The sequence below is a fragment of the Drosophila albomicans genome, chromosome 2L (assembly GCF_009650485.2).
Source record: "Drosophila albomicans strain 15112-1751.03 chromosome 2L, ASM965048v2, whole genome shotgun sequence".
Classification (NCBI taxonomy): domain Eukaryota; kingdom Metazoa; phylum Arthropoda; class Insecta; order Diptera; family Drosophilidae; genus Drosophila; species Drosophila albomicans.
The window spans coordinates 27,344,869-27,366,568 of record NC_047628.2 but is presented as its reverse complement, the minus strand read 5'-3'; the positions used below and the strand labels follow the sequence as shown (position 1 = coordinate 27,366,568).

The window sequence follows — 21,700 nt, the reverse complement described above, 5'->3', positions numbered from 1 at the left end:
CAGCGCAAAAAGTGTCAAAGAAACAACAGAGCAAAAAAGAGCAGCAAAATGAAGCAAAAAAAAAACAAGAAAAGTAGCGTGAGCTTCGTAGTTACTCCCTATATAAATAAGTCTGTAAAATAACAACAAAATGTTGTTTAATTATTAATAATATAAAACCCAGGCTGATGTTGTAGTAAATAAAATGAATAAATAAATAAAAGTATGTAAATTATGGAAGAAGACTCTCGAGAGTCGCGACGGCGAATCGCGCGTCAAAACAAACAGAGAGCAACAGAGTTGCATGAAAATACTTATAGATAAAGATACACACCCGTCTATGAGTATGAGATACACACACAATCACACTCTCACACACACACACACACACAGCTGAGGAGGAGCTGTCGCAACATGGCGCGCACTCCCAAAAACAAAAAAAAAATGAAGCAAAAACAAAAAAATATTTGACCAGATACACAGCACGCTCGCTTACTCTCTCTCTCTCTCTCTGCCTGTCTCTCTCACTCCGGCTCTCTCGTGCTCTCTTGCCGCGTGCTCGCGCTCTCGGCTCTCAGCAAGCGGTGCTGCCATTTTGATATAAAATCAGACGCTAATTGCAAGCAGACGTTCAGTCGCCAGCTCAACTCGCTACACGCAACACAAACTCGGAACAAAACCGCTAAACAAAATAAAAAAAGAAAAACATTTTTTACAATTAAAATACTTGATAATAAGTTTTTAAAGTATTTGTGCAAAGCCAAAAAGAGACTCTTTGAATTACATTAAATTCAAGAATCACAGCAAGCAAACAAAAAAATCGCAATCGTAAACTTGCAAACAACACACTCAAAAAAAAAAAGCAACACGCAGAAAAGCTCGTCGAATGCAAATGCAAAAGCAAAAAAAGCTTTGCGCCGGTCTCATAAATTACCAAAAGCTACGCAGCGAATTCAGTCATTGCTGAACTTTTGCCGTAAACACAACGCAAAACCAAAAAGAAAAAATTAACGGCAAATAAGAAACAGACAGACACAAGTGAAAAAAAAGAAGCAAAGAAAGCACAGAAGAAAAAAATACATATATTTGAAAGATTTTTGTAACTGTGATATAAACTAATTATTTTAATTATATAACGCAAACAATTTTAAAATATAAAGTGCGTGCGACAAGTGAAATACTCTACATTAAAAGAGACTGAGTGAGAGAGAGAAAGAAAAGAACATACCAAAAATATTAGTGCATAAACTGTAATACAAAAAAAAAGCAAAAGCAAATAATTATGATGGGCACAATGTCGCTTCGCCAGCCAGAAAATTGGCTCTACGAGATTTGGCAGAAGGGCTACGACAGTCCCTGCTACGTGATGGTGCCAAATGCAAAAGTATGTATCATCTTAGCGCAAACGAAAAACATAATATATAGACAGAGAGAGCAAGCGAGGGAGGGAGAGAGTGAGAGCGGGGGGGGACAAGCAGTTTCACCTTGCAGTTCTATTGATTTTTGTGCATAGACCAAAAAGAAAATAAGAAAAAAATAACCTTTTAGGCTGTCAAACGCATCTCAAAACTGTCAATCTCGAGCATTTATTTCGTGCCAATTTGCCAGCCAAAATTCCTTTGTACTCGGCCAAGAAAATGAACAAAAAAAAAATGAAAAATGAAAAATGAGAAAAGAAAGAAAAAACAAAAGTAAAGACAACAAAGAGCACATGGAACAAGTGAAGACGACGACAGGCAGCAGAAGTCTTGGTCGCCATATTTGGCTCTCTGTGTGTGAATGTGTGTTTGTGTGTGTGTATTTTTATGGGTTTTCGTTGAGCAAAGTGCAGCCAAAAAAATAAAAGACAAACAACAACGGGAAGATGAGGTTTGTCTCTACCTCTGAGCTGAGGCGTGAACCCAAACGAACCTCGACCCGACTCGACTCGACGCAACGCGACTCGTCACAACCACAACTCAACTCAACACGACGCAACGCGACGCGACTTCGAACTCAACTCCAACAAAACACAGAGAGAAAGACAGAAAACCCCAACTCCTCAGTTTTCTATTCTTTAGCTACATATTTGAAATGAATATTTAATATTAATGAGATGCACACCTGTCTCTGAGTAATAAATTATTTTTATTTGCCATAAATAATATATTTAATACATATTTCGGTTAGACCTGTTTTGCACTCTACGAAATTGATAAATATTTATCACCTTCGTTTTACTGTTTCAATTCGTTGCGCAGTTTCCTAAGCATTAATTGAATTGATTAGCTGTCGCCGAAAAGAAAGATTCTATCTATTTAAAAAAAAAACACGCACATCTAGTATGTGTTTTGTTATTTTTGGGGTTTCATTGACTCGCAAATGGATTATATACATAATTTTCAAATCCCCCCGAAAAAATAAAAACGTGCAAATATTTATAGAGAGTGCCAATTGTAGATTTTGAGCATTTTGCCAAAAAGAATGAAGCGTACGGCGGCGATTGTGTGAACATGCGAGACGGCCATGCCTCATTCCTCCGAAGCCCATAATTCTTTTTGATTTACCGCCGTTGTTTACTTGGCTATGACTAAGAGAAAATCGCACACGAAACGCGCGTGAAACGCGAGCGATTTGCCAACGTGGCAACTAAAATATAGTTGAAGCGATTTTTTTTTTTTCTTGTTTTCACTGTGACGTGATTTTTGATGCATGCGTCTGCTGCCTGATCGAGAATATTCCTTAGTTTGTGGACTTTTATTTGGGAGAGTGGAGAGTGAAAATCAGGCCAAAATCACAGCAACAAACTTGATGTGAAATTGGCTAAAAAGCGAGAGATGCGTTTATTTATAGCAAAAAAAAAAACGGGAAAAAAGCAAAGCAAAACGAAAATCAAAACGGAACTAGGTATAAGTTGAGTGGCAGCGAAATAAAGAAAAAATAAAAGACTCACCTGCCTGCTTGCTGCTGTTGCACGTGCCACAAACAGCAGCACATGCAACCGCCAACGTCAGGTGTGTGAGTGAGAGGGAGACAATAAGATGACGCCAGGGGGCGACAGTTGTACAGAAATCTGTCGCTGCTTTTACTGTTTTTTTCTTTTTTTTGCGTGTGTTGGCATCGCTTAATGGCAATACTAAATTTTCATGACACTGCCAAACACACGCGGGCACGGGGCACGCGTGGCGTGTTGGCATTGACATTGGCCACGAAATTACACGCCCCTGCCCTGCCCCTCCCCTTCCCATACTTACCTTTCAATAACATTTCTTTGAAATTGCTTTGCGCTTTTGCGCGAATAAAACACGCCACATGCTGCTGAGCAAACATCGAAAATAATTTATGAATGAGTCGAGTCGAGTCGACTTTGACATTTAATGCGCTCACATCGATTTTTCGCAATTGTCCTGTTCATTTTAAATATGACACCATGCTTTTTTATTGCTATCGATATCGATAAACGATCGCTGTTAACGCACTGTTGGACTGCGTGCAGTTAACAGCGCGTAACGCTGTTATGCAACATGTTCGATCAGCAGACAGCTGTTAATGTTAGGTGAAGAGTAACCAGATGACAATTATTATTATTATTGCGGTCACACCTCAACACAGGTGTAAAAATAAACGAAAGCTCTTTTTAATATGTAATTAATTTAATGAACTTATTTCGAGTTTACTAATATTTAATTTTCGCTTTGTATTACAGGATCTGGTCAAATCGCATCTCATGATTGCGGTGCGCGAGGAGGTGGAAGTGTTGAAAGAGCGCATCTCCGAGCTGATGGATAAGATCTCGAATCTGGAGCTTGAGAACAACATACTCAAATCGAACATGTCGCCGGAGACGCTGCAACAATTGCAAATGCAGCTGCAGATCGCAGGCAGTCAGCAGCCCGCCGCCGTTGCCGCACCCCCCGCAACGCCAGCCATTCAAGCGGCGCCAACAGCAGCAACAGTCACCGCAGCAGCGGCAGCGACGTCGACAGCGGCAGCAACCAGTCCAGCGACGTCGGCAGCGCCAGCCACAATACTCGCCAATGGCAGCGCTGAGAACGGCGGCAGCAGCGTCGTCGTCGGCGTCGACGCAGCCGTCTCAGTTGTCGATGCAGTGCAGCAGCAGCAGGCAGCGACTAACGGCAGCAGCGGCGTCGCGCCAGCGGTCGTCAGCACAAATGGACCAATGTCCTAAGCGCTCGCTGCTTGTTATAGTTTGTTTTATGCGTAATTAAAAGAAAAACAACACAAAAACAACAAAATGCTAAGTGGCCCCTTGTCCTGGGCACTGGAATGTCGAAATAATGAAAGATGTCAACTCAACTTTGTCGAAATTTGTTGTAGCCGCAAAACAAAAGCAAAAAAAAAAACAAAACCAAAAGCAAAAGCTGCAAGAAAATTGAGACAGAGACAAAGCGATAGCAGCCAAAAAACAACAACAAGAATCCCCCCAACAGCAACGCATCAACGACAGCAGCAGCAGCGGCAGCAACTTTAACCGCAACAACAACAACACCAACACAAGCAAGTAACAAAAGTATTACAAAAGCTCAAAAAGAGCAAGAGAGAGAGAGAGAGGAGTGAACAGCATAACATTTTGCTGTTAAAGTTGCGTCGCTGTCGCTGCTATTGCTGCTGTTGCTGTGCGGTAGCATTGCTGCTGCAGCCGCCATTTTGTTAATTTCTCGATTGTGATATTTGTTTAACACATACCTTCACACATATACATACACATACAACCCACACATACCCATACACACACACATAGACGTAGACATAGGCGGATAGACTGCGTGTTAACAGTCTGGCTGCGACTGTTAACGACGGCGCTGTAAACAGACAGTTTTTTTTTGTTTAACAGAGAGCGCTGCTGCGCGAATTAACATTCAGGTTCAGTTAACATAATAACATATAAACACATCAATTCTGTTTTATTTAATTTTAAACGCTCTTTTTATTTGTTTGTTTATTGCATTTTGTTTCCATGTTATTAAGTAGAAGCTCGAAGGAAGTTGTGCAAATCAAATATGAATAATAAATACACACAAACACACACTCACACATACACAATTTGGCCTCAAACACATACTTAAACCGCTAGAAGTAGAATTTGAGCCAAAAAACTAATAATGAAACAACAACAAAGCAAAAATGTAACAAAAAATGCTAAAATGATGTGAAGAAAATAGTTGGCAGAAGGTAGATTGCGAAAAGGGAACGGAAACGGAAATATATAGAAAAATATGTGATAATTTGCATTGTGCATTGTAAATTGTAAAAAGCAAAAAGCAAAGCAAGAAAATATCGAAGCAAGCGCTAAAAAATAATACATTAAATTACATTGAGAGTCAGTTGAAGAAGAAGAGCGTCAACAACAGCAGCAGAGATCAACAATTTTATTCACTTAATTCTAATTGATAAAGAAAAACAAAACAAAAAAGTAAACACTGATTATATAGATACATAAATATGTAATACAGCTGCTATTTTTATAATTTAATGATTTAATTATCAATACAACAAACAAAAAACAAAAACAAGATATTTGATTAACTAAAATGCATGTTTCACATTAATTAAATGAAAACAAAAGATAATTAAAAACACACGCTCGTAGAAAATGTTGTAGTACTTTTAGACTATTTTGAGATTCTGTATTTTCACACACACACACACCCCGCAACACACACACACATGCGAAACAAATATCTAATTATCTGATTAATTAATGCAATTATTGTAAATATATGTAAACATAAACAAAAAAAACTATGTGTGAAAGCTAATCGAAAACAACAATTTCAAATGCGTGTGAAACTTTAAAAGTATGCACCACAACCCCCCAATTTCCCCCCTATAAACTATATATGCAAACATGCAAGAAGAAGAATATGAAAAATGCAGCAGCAGAAAAGAGAATGAAAAAGAAGAAGAAGATGAAGATGAAGAAGGCTTATTTAGAAGCCTCAAATGAATGTATATTATGATAAGCAAAAGTCGTCCTATTTTTTATTGTTATTGCAAATATTTAGTTAATAATTAATATTAATTTCGAATTTTTGTATAATCGCAAGAAAAAGCAAATCTGTTGTAAGATTTCTGTTACTCTCTTTCACACTCTCTGCCGCATAGCCACAACAACAACTACTACAACAACAACAAGAAATGAAAGCAAAAGCATAAACAAATGAAGAGCATTAACTAGCTAAAACTGAAATTAAATAACAGAGAAAGTGTGTTGACCACCTGCCTCGACTGAATGCACGCCGTAGATGCAACCCGTAGATGCCCCAAGTTTTGTCAGCACATCCTTGCAACATGCAACTCAATAATGCCACCTGCGGAGACTCAATTTGTCTAAGGTTGGCGAGAAACAAAACAAAATATGTTTCAACTATCAACTGAAAAAAAAACAACTCTACACTAAAGTGCACAAAACTTGCGATCTACGGAACACACTCGACGGGGCATTCAGTGATGGCAGGTGGCAACCCTGTCGCAGCCATCCAACTAAAGTAATTGTTTTAAAGTATTCTTTTGTTTTCTTTTATTTTTTTAGTTTTTTTTTTTATTTAAGGACCTTTGTCATGCGTTTGCTTTTCATGTTTTATTTTTGCTCCCCCATGATTGATTTAGACGCGTTAAGTATCTTTTTTAAGTCTAACTATTAATTTATTAATTAGTTTGTAAGCGATCAACAAAAAAGATTAAAACAAATAAATCAAATGCAAAACATATATATTAAACTAAAGGAAACAATACAATTATAATAAAAACCAAACAAAAATCCAAAACAATCACTCGTTTTTATTCTTTGGGACTTCAACAAAGGACATTCGTTTTTTTTTTAGCCATAATTCATTCAGATTACTACAAGGATTTATCTTTTTGCAATCAGGACATCAAGTACTATCGATTGCTATTGAAGGTTTTCAAGGTAAATGGAAAAAAAATCACGTGAAATTTTTCGTACTGGGATTAAAAAATTACGTGTTGGATTCTTAGATGGATTTTTAATGCCAATCGATAGACTTAGATGCCAATCGATAGAATTGGTCCTAGCGATCTTGAAAATATGTGTCCTTTGCAAATCCGCAAGGATAAGGCCGAATTATGACTGATTTTGTATTTCATTGAATACTGCCCCTAAAAGTATGCAATAAAAAACGAATAATGCTTACACAATATTCGTTTTTTTGCCATAACTCGGCCGATTTCTTAAGGATCTGGTAAGGACTTACCTTTTTATAATCAACGTGAGCAAAACTATCGATTGGCATTCAAGGATTTTATGGATTTTTCAAAATAAAAAATTTCAAATTTTTTCAAGGGAAAATTTGGTTGAAATTCGGAAAATGCTTTGTATCTCGGCCATTTGAAGGACGATCGGGATGTCCTTTGGCACAAGCATAACTACAACAAATAAAAACTGATTGGCGTCGACAGAAGGACAAATGTCCTTCTAGCAACAAAGTTACAAGGACTTTTTTGTATACACAAAATAGCGTATATCTCGGCCGTATCCTGTCGGATCCTTGCGAGTCCCGTGTCAAATAAAATATATTAAAGAGGCCAATCATCCTGCCAAAGGACATTCAAATCGTCCTAGCGGTTCTCGAGATATCCTGGAATTTGCAAATTTTAACATTTCCTCATAAGCCGCGAACCAAAAAATTCCAAGTGTTGGATTCTTAGATGACCCCATATTTTTTTGATGCCAATCGATAGAGTTGATCCTTGCGATCCCAGCAAAACATATCCTGTGAAAATGCGCAAGGATATGGCCGAGTTATAGCTGACTTTGCATTGCCGCAAATGCTTTGTATGAATGCCCCTAAAAGTATGCAATAAACAATAAATAATGCGCATACATTTTTCGTTTTTTAGCCATAACTCGGCCAATTCCTTAAGGATCTGGTAAGGACATACCTTTTTGTAATCGGAGTAACAAGGACTACAGATTGGCATTCAAGGATTTTCAGGATCTCTTAAGTAAAAAAAGTTCAAATTTTTTCAAGGGGAAGGCATAGAAAAAATGGTAAGATCTTGGAAAATCTGCCGTATCTCGGCCATTTGAAGGACGATCGGCATGTCCTTTGGCACAAGGATAACTCTACTAAATACAAACCGATTGACACCATCAAAAGGACGAATATCCTTCAAGGAGCCGAGATGCAAGGACTTTTTTGAATACAAAAAATAGCGTATATCTCGGCCATATCCTGTCGGATCCTTGCGAGTCCTGTGTCAAACGAAGTAGAATGGCGAGGACTATCATCCTACCAAAGGACATCCAAATCGTCCTAGCGGTTCTTGTGTTATCCTTGATTTTGTGATTTCCACTAGTTTTTTAACCAAAATCCTGAATTAATTTCCTTTTTAATTCTAGATAGATTAAAAAGGACGAATTTGTGTATTTTGTTTCGGTGTTTATTCATTCTTATTCGCTTATGATTATGATGAATTGTGTATTTGGTATTCAAGTGCTAGTTCTTTGCAGGATATCTTATTACAGGGTATTTTAAAGTGCAGCACTTGTGGATAATGACATGGAAAATAATGCTGACATACTTGTAATGCTATAAATAGTCAAATGTTAATGCTACGAATACAAAACGCGTTCAATTAAAGGCTAACAATCGAAAGTAAGAAAAATAAAACAATTTGTGAATATCCTTAAAAATCTGTTTCAGGACTTTGTGGCCTGAAATCCAGTTCCTCGGGATGATTTGCAGACGCAGTTGCTTTTGGTTGCGGAGAAACGATGTTGACATTACCAGGCACATCGTGACCTGGTGACTCTGGCTGCTCCGCATGCGACTGGGCAGGATTAAAGGACTTGAGAGTGCCCAGCTGAGTGCGCACATCGGTTTCCGAAAGATGATGCAATGGCACATTGGCGGGCACAGCCAGACGCTTGGGACTGGTGCTGCCATCGACGGGCTTGCGCTTGTCGGGAGGAAAGACAACTTGGGCGTAGGTGACGCCGCTGCCATTCGGTTCAACGATGCTCTGGGCACCCGAGGAGTTGGTCAGTGAGCTGGGATGCCGGAATACGGTTGCTTCGGGACGCAGCTCCAGCGACTGCGGTGCATCCCGACGTTGCATGGGTGAGTTGGAAGCTGCTGTTGTCGCCGTTTCCGGGCTGCCGCCTCTGGCCATTGTCGAGACGGGAGCAGAGTGCGAGGGGGTGTCCTCATGTGGCACCGGAGCATACAGCGAGGGGGTGTAGTTATTGTCGGTCACCTTGCAGTTGTAGAGGTTGAGACCCTTGGCAAAGATGAAGACCAGCACGTCAAAGAAGACGGCCACCAAGATGAGACTGGCTGTCAGGATGTCCAGGATGTTGCCGTGCTTGGGCGTCTCGCGCAGCAGGCAGCGCTCGTAGTTGGGTGCCCAGTAGACGCAGGTGGTGCCTGTCGAGAGAATAGAGAGCAGAGCATGATGTAAAAGCAATTATGTAACGAACTGCAGCTGTTGCTCAAGGAAAGAATGCTGCTAAAGTTAGAAGGCTTCCTTTCAGGACGATTGGATAACGTTTGGCAAGGGATTATGCAATTTGAAAAGGGGACACATAAGGAACATACATTGAATTCAGTTAAAGGAAATAAAGGAGAATATAGGAGGGAATATAGGAGAGAAATCAAGTGGAAGGAAGAACAAGGTATAAATCCTTTTAAAGTAAACTGTATGAGGAATTTGGATCTATGCTGAATTCCGCATAGAGTTTACGTTAAAAGGACATCTACCCTCTAGAATCCTTAAGTATATTCAATTTAGAGTTGACTTTAAAAAAAACATCTACAGTCTTTCATTAAGTTTTTTCCATCAATTGAATTCAATTTATAGTTCTTATTTATGAGTTTGAAAGAAGAGTTTAGGTAAGTTTAAAAAACGAAGTTAAGAAGTTACAAAAAAGGACAATTGAAATAAATAAATTAGCTATTTTAAAATTGAATTTAGGATAATTTAAAGATGGAAGTTAAAAAGCTACCAAAAAAGGTACTTGAATTAAATAAATTAGCTACTTTAAAGTTTAATTTAGGAAAGTTTAAATATGGAACTTAAGATTTTAAGGGGTAGTTGAAATAAAGAAATAAGCTACTTTAAAGTTGAGTTTAGGAAAGTTTAAAGATAGAAGTTAAAAACTTACAAAAAGAGCTAATTAAAATAAATAATTAGCTACTTTAAAGTTGAGTTTAGGAAAGTTTAAAGATGGAAATTTAGTAGTTACAAATGAAATATAAGGATTACAATTAGATGTCTAATTTGTTATTAATGTTTGCAGCAATTCAGAGATTGTTTATGCATACAACAAACCCTCAAATCGCTGTCAAACTTTCGATGATTAAAGTTATATCTTCACTTACGTGTCACAAGATCGTAGCTGAGATGCGCTGGCACATAGGCAAAGAGTCCGACCAGCATGAGTTCAAAGCCCAAAGCCAAAGTCTTATCCTGCGGCAGCACCGCACGCAGCGTGATCAAAGTCTTGCCAATGGCGCTCATGCCTACCATAAAGGCAGCCGAAATGCTGAGCACCTGGAAGATGATGATCTTGCTCTGGCAAGCGGCAGCGCTGCAGGCGCCAGCCGTGGCCCTCGAAGTACCAGCGACGTTGGTTGTCTGATCTCCCATGCAGCTGCAGCCTTCGTACAAACTGAAGCTGTTGATGGTGGACTTCTGAGTACACCCGGCATAACAGGGCGAGAAGTAAGTAACCGTGCTATTCTCCGGACAAACAGGCATGAAAGCAGTTGGTGTGCAGAGGCATTGGCTGGCACAATAAGGTTGGGTGAGCTTGCCACCAACCACTCCAGCAACTGGTCCCACATCGCAGCTGATGAAGATGTAGGCCACAAAGATGGCAACCAGCTTGAGTCCGAGGCTAATGTTGATGCCCGTGATGGTGCGTGCCGAGAGCTGCGCCTTGGAGATGATTAAACCGGCGACAATCATGCCCATGGCCATGACAGGTGGTCGAAGGAAGAAGGAGACAAAGGAGGAGCGCCATTCCTGGGCGAGGCCATCCTGCTCGTTGTAGGGCAGAAAGAAGCGACTCTGCAAATAGGTCTCCTCCTGCAGCGTGTAGTTTAGCACGCCGCTCTGCAGAAACATGATGCTCATCAGGTTCACCATGAGCAGCCGGTTGGAGAAGAGACGCTTCAGCGATGGCCAAAAGTTCGTGTCGTCCATGTAAGTAGAGAACTGACTGCCAAAGCCGCGCAGATTCGTCTGCTCCATAATCCGCTGAGCTGCCTGGTGTATCACCGTCTTGGGCAGCCGCTTGGGGAAGAGTCCAAGCAACACGGCACCCACAAAAATACACGGTGCCAAGATAATCCAGCCCAGCCACCAGCCAACATTCGTCAATCCCACTCCGAGCACCAGAAACGAGCCAATCTGCTGTCCAAATGCCCTGGCAGCGAGGATGACGCCAATCACAGCTGGACTGTCTTGGGACAACGAATTGTCATCGATGTAGCTCACTCCTAGGGTGTAATAGGCCAACGAGCCCATGCCCAAGGCAAGCTGGAGCACAAAGAGCATGGCCAGAGTCAAGGTGCTGCTTTGCTCCTCGGTCAGCGTCAGCTTCTGGAACTGTGCCAGCGATGTGGAGCACAGATTGGCATCCACCAAGGCATCCTGCGCCTTGACGCCATCGGCACTAAAGAGAGAAATGTTAGAAGGTTAAACTTTGTTACAGTTTTAAAACTCTTTTCCTACTTACAAGTTCATAATCGAGGGTATCACGGCAATGACGCAAGTCACAGACTGTAGCATCAGTGTTCCAACGAGCCATTTGATGGGATGATAGACATCTGCCCAGTAGGCAAAAGCCAAAGCAAACACAGCCTGGAAGAGACCGCTGCTCACCAGCAGCCAATCTGTAGAAAGAGAAATGATTTTTGATTAAAATAGAGAATAAGTATTAATAAGGAATAAGGAATGGAAATAAAACAAATAGAATAAAAATTAAAAAGGCATAAGGAAGGGAATTTTAAAAAAACAAGTGTCACAAATAAGAACTAAACAGGAATAAAGATTATTATTCAGACTGAAGCAGCAGTTAAGCGAATGGGAAACACATGCTTTTATATATAATGAAGATTGGCTCAAATTATTTGGTAAAACTTGCTACACTTTAAACTTTCGCTCCTGAGAGCTTCTACTCTAAAAAGCTGATACAAGGAGTATACTTGATATATTAATATACATCCTTAAAATTAGTATTTTAGTACATATTTGATCCATTTATTTCTGATCCATTTGCAATGCAATAAATCAAGATTTATAAACATTTGCATACTTCCTGTACATTTGTAGGGTTTTGTTTAAGGATATATCCTCAAAATCCATTTAAAGTCTCATTTTAAGCAAAAATTAAAATAATATATGATTGCATATGGTATACAAAAAGGCTTTGCCTGCTTAATAACTCAGTTAAATATATATACACAGACGGATAACAGGACATCTCAGGACGGATAACAACGCATTCAAAACAACTGTAGAAAATGTCACTTCTATTTTTCAAAACTTAAACAAACATTGTCTGTCAATCAGTCAATCAATCACCCCATCATTCAGCATCGGCAGAGAGTGGTACAAAAGGCAAGCTCGTCGTAATTCTGAGTAATCGTAACAGTAAACGTGTTGGACAACTTCGATCAAAATGTGGCCAATTGTTGTTATGATTACACATTTTGAAATCCAGCCATAACACACACACGCACACACACTAATATATCTGATGACGAATACGCACACACTCTCACAACATAATAAACAATATCGCAAAACTGATAACGCATTCGTTCTATCTGGAAAACCTCAGCCCCATTCGACAACCATTGAGGCCAACACCTACCACACACAACTACACAGCAAATTCCCATTTTTTGCGATAAGTTTTTTATGTGTGAGAGTGTGTGTGTGGCTTACTCACCGACTAGGAGAGGATTGTAGCCATACTGGAAGGCGGCCTGTTTGGCCGAGACCCGGAAATACAATTCGCAAGCTCCCTGAAGCAGACCGGAACTGAGGAGCACTATGATGAAGGTGCGCAGGCGGGCGTATTTCTGGCAGGCGGGGCCACGACACCAGCCCAATCCGATGATGCCACAATCGACGCTATCTGCGAAGAAGCAAATGCGAGAGATTAATACACTTCAATTGTAAAAAACAACAACATTTAAAAAACGCACCATCTGGAATATTATTGGCATTCACCGCTATTTGTGACATGTCTGAATTTCGCGTATTTTGTGCCATTTCGTAATTAGTTTATTCGAAATTCGATAATTTGATTAATTCGTTTTACGGTTCGTATACTTAATGCGCACACTGTTATCACTTATTTAGTTTCATATTCGCGCGACTATTCGAAGCGATTGTCGTTTATATACTGAATACAGGTGCTGGAGCGATATTCTGTGAGCGCACCTTGCCTTTTTTTTGATAAGCATTCTCCAGCTATCTTATCGCCATTTTCAAATTTATCCCATTCCCTTTTTTCCGCTACGTGATTTCAACATTATTGCTTACTTTCGCACTGCAACATGTGGCCAAGTAAGTCAGTTAAACAGCGAGCAACATGTTCCAAAGATCACTCAGCAACATGTTCCCAATCACGACGCCATCTCTAATGTTGACAGCGGCAATTAAATGTTGCGCACATCGACATGTTGCTAAGCTTGTATACAACTGCAACACGCGATCAGTTGCTGACTGCTACACGAGCTACACGAGGCTAGACTTATGCAGCTGCATGACAAAAAGCTAACAGCTATGCATTTGGAATTCACTAGGATTCGTTCGCTTAACAATAAAAACAAAATGGAGGTTTCATATTAATGTGAAGAAAGTTATATAAAATGGAAAGTCAAGAAAAAACTTAATATGCTTTGTAAAATACAACATATTAAAAAAGTCAAACTATTTATAATAAACATTGTGTTTACTTGCAGTCTGAAAATAAAGTCACAACCTTTCTCATGTTTTTGAGCATGCACTTAATTAACTTTTTGCTAATTCTAGGCGCTTTTGTTGCAGCAGAATTGCCTGTAACACCGCCAGCCATCATTTGGGGCGTTAAATTGTGAGTGAATTTGCAGAGGAACACTAATTACTTGCCACTAAAATAACAAAAACTTTTGCATGCTGCACGCAGACCCAAATCACGAAGTATTTTTGAATATGTGAGCCCAGAAACGCTTGTGGAAATGTTGCAGCCAAAGGAGGCGACTCCGCGTATGATAATTGCATACTTTGCGAACGACGTAAGTCGCATTTGCATTTGCAACTTCAATTCCAAGTATAACTTTATTTCGCCTGCAGCTAACTTCAAAGGACTTTAGCTGCTTGGAACCCGATTGTTTTCCCTTTCTGCGTCAGGTGAAACCTTTCAACTACTACAGCCAAGTGCATCAACCCTTGGTTGCACTACAAACAATCGCTGAGCTGCGCAATCGGACTTTAATCTGGGATAGTGCAACATCGTTGCTTAAAACAACCTGTGTGCCTCATGAGATACACATCTTTAACTTCACCGATGGCCAATTAAACAAACATGGTATGTAAAATAGCCATTGGATATTCTTAATTAAAATTTAAATTCCTCTCTTAACAGATAGCTTTATGAAATCCATTTCGGATCGGCTTAAAGACTGTCCCCTTGTGCAAATCTACACAGCGCACTTTGAGGAATTCGAAGCACAACAGCGACGTCGCAATCGAGTTGCTGGCAAAAAGAATCGCCAGGAATTGGTACGAAATGTGGAACCAACCGCAAGCCAACGTCCTCAAGAGGCAAAAGTGTTGCGCAACTTGATGGCCGTTGTCTCCATCCAGAAGATCATGTTTGCCGAGGCGATACAACGCGGTCAGATTATGAACTTCAAACGCACCCAAGTCGAGATCTTAGACAGCAGCGAAGCACCACTGAAATTGACACTGGCCGATGCCAGCAACATTCTCAAAGGATACGTTGTGGAAATTGCCACTTCGATGGGTCCGTTGGCCATCGATGTGTTGCCTGTTTCGGGCAATTGGCACATTTGGCGGATGCACTTCTACAAACAACATTTTAAAGCTCGCGATCTGTTGTTCTATGGCAGAAAGTTTAGCTTCTGCTGTCACGAAATGAATCTTTACTCCGAGCAGGGTTCAAGCCTCACTTTCTCCATGTTTTACATGGATGTCGAGATGAATCGTGAGTTAACTTTTGTAAATTATACTTGATGTTAATCAATTATTTCGCAGCAAATGAATTTACACCAATGGATTTGGACTATGTGGCAAAGAGCTGTTGGCTTTGCCAGAATTTCCTCACACCAAGCGTCACTCAGATTCTGTTTGCTATAGTCTTATTGCTGATCATATTGGGTGTCGGTTTGTCCATGCTCCTCAGCATAGGACGACCCAAGAAATTCCCCTCCTCCACTGAGCCAGAGCTTTATGTGAAGGGTTATGCCGAGCGATAAACTATTGTAGCCACCCTCGATGCATCGCAATAAACATAGCTGCTAATTCACTTACAAATCTAATACAAGAGCTGAAAACTGAGCTGAACTAAGTCGAGCACAAAGACGGGGACGGACGGGAGAGGACATTAATAGTAATAGTGTCATTGTCGCATATTGTTATTGTTATGTTATTGCTGTTGCTGCTTGATGCACAGTTGCACTCTTGTGCGAATAAACCGCGCTTCTTCGCTGTGCACGAAATATGATTTGATTTGAATTGCACGTGGGTCCTCAGCGTACAACGCGGCGTATGAGTAACGCTCACAATCGCTCTCCCGTATTTACAGCGCGTATATTTTGGTGATAATGATAATAGCGTATTATCGAGCCACAATTATCGCAACGGTCTACAGCGACACTTCTCGTATCACCTGCCGGCCAACTCATTTCACAAAATTCAAAGCCAACAGTTTGATACGCGCCACGCGGCTGCACGGTTCTCAGTTCGGTTTTGAATTCCTGATCACGCTCGCGTCGCTTTCGCATTAGCAAATCCTCTATTGAAGTAGATTGCCCCGCGGCAAAGGAGCTGAACTGAGCCAACTTCCACCAATTATATTTAAAGTGCGTTCGAGTACCGATAAGATTAATCGCATTTGCCGCTCACCTTGTGATAAAATGTAAATAATATTCTTGAAGCTAAACAAAATAGTCACAAAAATAGTATCGCATTGAGTTGCCGAAGGTGAAGTGGCAAACAAATATCCTGAATCGATTAAAGAGCAATTTGTTAGACACATTTAAACACAATAAATTCAATTAGTTAAAAGATTAATACCAAATCAAGTTAGACTGTTTCTTAGCCACAGCTTTAAAATGAAATAATTTTCAAATTTAACTCAAATATAATTCAACTGTTTCTACTTCAAAATCAATTAGTTTCCAAATGACGAAATAATCGTTGAGGTAATGAGTTCTTTTATGTAGAACTTGGCTATCTAATATCTCAATCAAACCATAAAAAATTCATAGGAAAATATTGGAATACAAATAATTTATAGCATATATAATAGCTAAATAACCGTATGGCGGTAAATCAGGAACACTTCACAAAGATAACTATTATTTCCAGGTTTACTTAGTCAATAAAACAAACACTGACTGATTGCTCGACCTCTTTACTGAAAGTATGCTTCGGATTAAGTGATAATTGTGTGTTATTGTCGATAAACTGATCATAGGTTATGACAAGATTAGTTTGAAAGCTAAAACAATAGAACAGAAATCAAACATGACAAAACTGTTCTATAACTAATTAAATGTTAACAAGGCAAATTTAGTAAAACTTGAAGAAACCCCATAAAAGTTGACCTAGCATAACTAGCGAAAATGATTGTGCGAACAATGAAATTTATACTTGTTGACTTTATAAATTTATGGCCAAAGTTAATCTTTCTTATTGTTTGCTGTCCATTTGCTGGTCACTTTTGTGTAGCAAGTTCATTCCAAGAATTATTTTACGCTCTCTACTTGAGATTGGGTTATTAGTATACTACAGCAAAAAGTAATCATAGTGATTGTTATTAATTCCTATTGAAAACAGGGTAAAACATAGTCGAAATGCTCAAGTATTGAGCTGTCCATGTGTCGTATACTCGATTAAGGGAACTCTACGTTTTGCGATAAGATAACGCCTTGTTACCAGACAGTCTAACATATATATTCGTATTGTCGATCGTCAATTGTTCTGCCCTTAGTTGAGGAGTTTCTTAAAGACGCCCAAGATTGACTCGGCACGAGGTCAACACTCAGCATTAGTTGGCGATTTTGATTAGTTGTTGAAAAACAAATTAGTGAGTACCGCAGATCACTTTATGAGCTCACGCTCACCTGCAATAAATGGCCAATGCTGAGGGCTTATCTAATCGCCAGCACCGGTGCTAATATGATCCTCAAGAGTCGCCTCGGCTAATCAATGTACTACTAAGAATTCGTGTATCGAACCATTTAAATTTTTATGCGACCCACTTTGAAGAAGAGAGTCATCGTTAAGCGACTATTTTTTGAGATCGTTTATATCGTTGTTGTCCAAGGAGAAGTTCATGATGCAATCAGGCGTCATATATCTGTAATAGCTTCGATATTTTTTCATTTTTCCTTCATTTTGTTTCTATTTTATTCTTGCAGCTATAAATTCTCCTTGCTGTTAATCTTATCTTAGAGCGCGACATGCTCAAGTGCAGCCACTGAACAGACAAACTATTTGCAAACACAAAGAAAAGAAAACAAATATTCAATATGCCAGAGTTGAGGCGGAAGGATCCGCCATCGGAGCTCTACCTTTGTGGCCTGGGCAATTGGCATCCAGCTTGGCTGCAGAAATATGCCACAACCAAGACCTTCATCGCTGTTTATGGATTGTTGGGCACCATCCAAGCCATGTCCTACATGTACTTCATGGTGACGCTGACCACCTTGGAGAGGCGCTTCAAGATAACCAGCCAGACAACAGGTGAGTTAAGGAAACGATTTCCGACTGATTGATAGCTTACAATCAATCAATTCTTACGATTCGAATCATACTCTATAAATGTAACTCGCTTTTCCATGCATAGAAATTACGCAGTTTTGATAACAGTTGAGTTCAATTCAAAAGGAATGTAACAAGAGCATATTTCATGAATGACAAAACATTTCTTATCACTCAAAAAAGAAGAAATCTAGAAAATACAATCGAGAATTTCAAATGTTGGACACTTTTAGAGTGAAATTATTGACATTGCAAGAGATTAGAAAGTGAATACAAATCTCTTTAAATAAACGAAAGACTAACAAAATATTGAAGACAAAAATGTCAATAAATGTATGTATCAAGTAATTATTAAATAAATGTTATTTGATGAAATTCTAAATCTATTCATAGTGAAATTACACACTTTGCAATTATTCCCTAGTCAACCCAAACTAACATTGCAAAAAATTGTTAGATAATAACAGATCTGCTTGAATTGAAGTTATAAACGAAAAATTAAAGCCTATTCATTGAGCTTTTAATAAGCTTTGATATTTCATTTAATAAAATTTAATTTAGAAATTAAAAATGAATTCAGAAATTGTTAGTTGACTACAAATCTTTTTGTATAACAATTTAATATAGAATGAAAAATCAAAGCCTATTAATTCATCTATCAATGAGCTTTCATATTTAATTTAGTATAATTTAATTTAGAAATTTCATTTAATATACTTTAGTTTAGAAATTAAATATCAAAAATCCATAAAAAGCTGAATTAATGAGCTTTGATATTTTATTTCTAAATGAATTTCTACTAAACATCATATCAAACAAAACTTATAAATTTCTGATAAAATTCTGCATTGAAATAAGTTGCAACAAATTTAAAACAAATCAAATTTAATTCAAGATATGCATATAAAATAACATCATATTCATTTGGGATACTAATTTAAGATACTTTCTGTGTTTCAAAATTTGAAGTTGAAAATACTTTTTCAATCACACAAAATTCAAGCCTTCTTTGCTGCGAGTTAAATAGTTTAATAAGCAATAAGAATATGACGAGTTTAAACTTTTCTAATAATGTAACTAACTGAATAATAATTGCAAAAATGACAAACAAGTAAATTGAACCTATTCATAGAAGTGCCTAATTTATACCTTCTAACTTGCAGGCATTGTTCTAAGTGGCAATGAGATATCACAGATATTGTTGTCGCTGATCTTGTCCTACATCGGCGGACAACGCAATCGCCCCCGCTGGATAGCTTGGGGCATTGCCATCTGTGGCCTGTCCTGCTTTATTCTGGTGCTGCCGCATTTTATCTACGGCGCAGGCGAAGAGGTCCTGATGTTGACCAAAGAGTATCAAGATGCACTACAGAATGCAACGACCTACAACTTTACACTGGCCGTAAGTGGGGAATATCCAAACAACATTCTACATGGAATCTAATCCTATTTGCACTCGCAGAAGGACAACGCTCTCAGGAGTCAAGCGGGACAACTGTGCGGCATGGAAAACACGCAACCAGATTGCGACACGCTCTTCAACTATGTGCCCCTCGTGCTGATCTTCTGCTCCCAGTTTGTGCTGGGCATTGGCAACACAATGTACTATGCTCTGGGTCAGACCTACTTGGATGACAACACTAAACGGACGAATACCCCACTCATGTTGTCCATTGCGATGGCTTTGCGCATGATTGGACCCGCAGTTGGTTTTCTTATTGGTAAGTGAAATCCCCTCAAAATAATGCAAAATGCTCACTCACCTGATTGTTCCTTCCTTGCTAGGCTTTTTGTCACTCAACACTTTTATTGATCCCACTAAAACACCGCTGATCGACGACAAGGATCCACGCTGGCTGGGCGCCTGGTGGCTTGGCTGGGTTATCCTGGGCACATTGATGTGCCTGCTCTCCGGTTTGATTGCACTCTTCCCCAAACAGCTGCCCAAACAAAACACTGATGCCGAGAAACACAATTCACACTTGCCGCACGTTCTGCGCACTGAAGAACTTAGACGTGAGGAGGGTCTCTCACTGACCAGTCGCTCCTCATCGAATGCTGCACTGGATCACGTTGTTGCTGGCGCCAACGCGGAGCTGCCCAAGCTAAAGGACTTTCCACGTGCCCTGATGCGTTTGCTGCGCAACAAGCTGCTCATGTTCAACATCATTGCTGGCGTCTTCTTCATTCTGAGCGCCTCTGGCTTCATGACTTTCCTCAGCAAGTACATGGAGGTGATGTTCCACAAGTCGGCTCAAAAAGCCACCATTATTGTGGGTCCCGCTTCGATTCTGGGCATGGTGGTTGGTGTCATCACCTCGGGTCTGGTGCTGACCAAGAAGAAGCCGGCGGTCAGCAAAGTGCTGATGTGGAACATTTTCGTGGGCTTGATTTACATTTGCGGTACGTTTGATGGGACTTTAGTCTGAAGTGAACAGCTTTCAATCTTGTTTCTTTCTGCAGGTCAAATTGCGTACGCTTTCCTCTATTGTCCCGACTCTGTGTCCATAGCTCATGTGGGCAAGTAAGTAAACCTCCAGGTAGCACTTTAATCTGTAGAAAATAATGAACTCATTATTCAGATTCAACTTGACCACCAACTGCAATGCAAATTGCGGCTGCGAAGGCGTCGCCTACTCACCGGTTTGCCACGTGGAGAGCGACACCACCTACTTCTCGGCCTGCCATGCCGGCTGCAGCAACTGGGATTCCGAGACGAAGGTCTACGACAATTGCACCTGCCTCACCGAATCGTTGACTGTGCTCCCAAAGTTTGTAACCGCTGAGCGTCTGGTGCAAGGCTTCGATACAACACCCATACCAGATGATAGACTCGACTTTGGCAGTGGCAGCAGACCGTTGATAGCTGGCGAGAATCTCGATCTTAGTGACGTGCCTTTGCTTGACGATGATTATTCTGCAAACTTTGACGATGATTTGCTGTCGAGAAGTAAACGTGCCATAGCCAAACTCGTCCTGGAGCCGGGTGTTTGCATGAAGGGCTGCAACACTGCATTCTGGACGTTCTCGCTCACCTCGATGATCATCAATTGGATCGGCTGCTCTGGTCGCATTGGCACCATCTTGGTCAACTATCGTGCCGTGTCCACGGAGGACAAATCGTTTGCTCAGGGTCTGGCATTGATGATGATCAGTTTGTTTGCTCTCATTCCGGGTCCCATTATCTTTGGCCGCATCATTGACTCCACTTGCCTGGTGTGGACCCAGACTTGCAATGGCACTGGCAACTGTCAGCTTCATGACCAAACCAGATTCCGTTACTCGGTGAACTTTGTGTCCGTCTGTAAGTTGAGAAAAGCCATTGAAATATCTTGTTTGAATTATCTCTATAACTTATTCATTCGTTAGTTCTCACCTTCATGGGCGTGTTCTTTGATTGGCTGGTGTGGTATTATGGCCGGGATCTGGATCTCTATGGAGACAAGGAGACGAAGCGCATCGAGGAAGCCAACAGACATGATCAGCCCATTACGCCGCTGTTGGCCAGGAAGACAGAGAATGCGGATCGCAAATACTCAATTTCCTAGATACTGGAAGCGGTTGGATTGCTCCAATCTCCAATCCACCTCCAACCTCCACAGCCATATGTACAAACATCTCGCAGTTGTGCACTGGAAGAGTAATGTTCATATTATGATTGTTATAAAATCATGTGTCTTGTTAGCAATCTTAATTTTAATTGTTTAAATAATAAGATGAATTTATGTATATGTATAAATTGTTTACCAAA

General features: G+C 40.0%; 4 protein-coding genes across 10 annotated transcripts in view; 3 read left to right on the top strand and 1 right to left on the bottom strand.

Annotated features, from left to right (window-relative positions):
* LOC117563622 (protein bunched, class 2/F/G isoform) overlaps positions 1-4,351 on the top strand; it is a 133,175-nt gene extending 128,824 nt beyond the window's left edge. For all 3 annotated transcript variants that reach the window (XM_034242027.2, XM_034242023.2, XM_052002673.1), the window contains one exon: positions 3,665-4,351. In XM_034242027.2, the coding sequence (XP_034097918.1) occupies positions 3,665-4,147 (483 nt within the window). In that variant the 3' untranslated portion in view covers positions 4,148-4,351. The remainder of the gene's footprint in view (positions 1-3,664) is intronic.
* Positions 4,352-8,370: 4,019 nt separating this feature from the next.
* On the bottom strand, positions 8,371-19,850 carry LOC117563624 (solute carrier organic anion transporter family member 2B1). Of its 3 annotated transcripts, none has more exons than XM_052002470.1 (5): positions 19,713-19,850; positions 12,902-13,090; positions 11,684-11,840; positions 10,323-11,620; positions 8,371-9,368 (listed from the first exon to the last, which is right to left on the bottom strand). In XM_052002470.1, the coding sequence occupies exons 3-5, from the start codon at positions 11,734-11,736 to the stop codon at positions 8,629-8,631; spliced, it is 2,091 nt and encodes a 696-aa protein (XP_051858430.1). In that variant the 5' UTR covers positions 11,737-11,840; positions 12,902-13,090; positions 19,713-19,850; the 3' UTR covers positions 8,371-8,628. The 3 variants fall into 3 exon arrangements, with proteins under 3 accessions (XP_051858430.1, XP_034097922.1, XP_051858431.1); XM_034242031.2 differs by lacking the exon at positions 19,713-19,850 and adding an exon at positions 13,161-13,372; XM_052002471.1 differs by lacking the exon at positions 12,902-13,090 and having other exon boundaries at positions 19,713-19,841.
* Positions 13,892-15,790, top strand: LOC117563628 (V-type proton ATPase subunit S1). The gene is made up of 5 exons (XM_034242036.2): positions 13,892-14,053; positions 14,126-14,234; positions 14,293-14,527; positions 14,585-15,166; positions 15,217-15,790. The coding sequence occupies exons 1-5, from the start codon at positions 13,950-13,952 to the stop codon at positions 15,435-15,437; spliced, it is 1,251 nt and encodes a 416-aa protein (XP_034097927.2). The 5' UTR covers positions 13,892-13,949; the 3' UTR covers positions 15,438-15,790.
* On the top strand, positions 16,008-21,497 carry LOC117563626 (solute carrier organic anion transporter family member 2A1). Of its 3 annotated transcripts, none has more exons than XM_034242032.2 (8): positions 16,008-16,099; positions 17,607-17,931; positions 19,113-19,351; positions 19,412-19,670; positions 19,735-20,352; positions 20,413-20,473; positions 20,532-21,253; positions 21,319-21,497. In XM_034242032.2, exons 2-8 carry the CDS (start codon positions 17,718-17,720, stop codon positions 21,495-21,497), a joined length of 2,292 nt encoding a protein of 763 aa, XP_034097923.1. In that variant the 5' UTR covers positions 16,008-16,099; positions 17,607-17,717. The 3 variants fall into 3 exon arrangements, with proteins under 3 accessions (XP_034097923.1, XP_034097924.1, XP_051858433.1); XM_034242033.2 differs by having other exon boundaries at positions 16,025-16,043; XM_052002473.1 differs by lacking the exons at positions 16,008-16,099; positions 20,532-21,253; positions 21,319-21,497 and adding an exon at positions 17,530-17,547 and having other exon boundaries at positions 20,413-20,480.
* The last annotated feature ends 203 nt before the right edge of the window (positions 21,498-21,700 follow it).

Bases quoted from the DNA above. Each gene is read 5' to 3' on its own strand.
- LOC117563624 (XM_034242031.2), bottom strand. From the start codon at position 13,227: ATGGCACAAAATACGCGAAATTCAGACATGTCACAAATAGCGGTGAAT. The intron at 13,091-13,160 runs GTGCGTTTTTTA...GCTTCTTCGCAG, and splicing joins TGCCAATAATATTCCAGATG to ATAGCGTCGATTGTGGCATC. The intron at 11,621-11,683 runs GTAAGTAGGAAA...TTCTCTCTTTAG, and splicing joins ATACCCTCGATTATGAACTT to TGCCGATGGCGTCAAGGCGC.
- LOC117563628 (XM_034242036.2), top strand. From the start codon at position 13,950: ATGTTTTTGAGCATGCACTTAATTAACTTTTTGCTAATTCTAGGCGCT. The intron at 14,054-14,125 runs GTGAGTGAATTT...TGCTGCACGCAG, and splicing joins ATCATTTGGGGCGTTAAATT to ACCCAAATCACGAAGTATTT. The intron at 15,167-15,216 runs GTGAGTTAACTT...ATTATTTCGCAG, and splicing joins CATGGATGTCGAGATGAATC to CAAATGAATTTACACCAATG.
- LOC117563626 (XM_034242032.2), top strand. From the start codon at position 17,718: ATGCCAGAGTTGAGGCGGAAGGATCCGCCATCGGAGCTCTACCTTTGT. The intron at 17,932-19,112 runs GTGAGTTAAGGA...TCTAACTTGCAG, and splicing joins GATAACCAGCCAGACAACAG to GCATTGTTCTAAGTGGCAAT. The intron at 19,352-19,411 runs GTAAGTGGGGAA...TTGCACTCGCAG, and splicing joins CCTACAACTTTACACTGGCC to AAGGACAACGCTCTCAGGAG.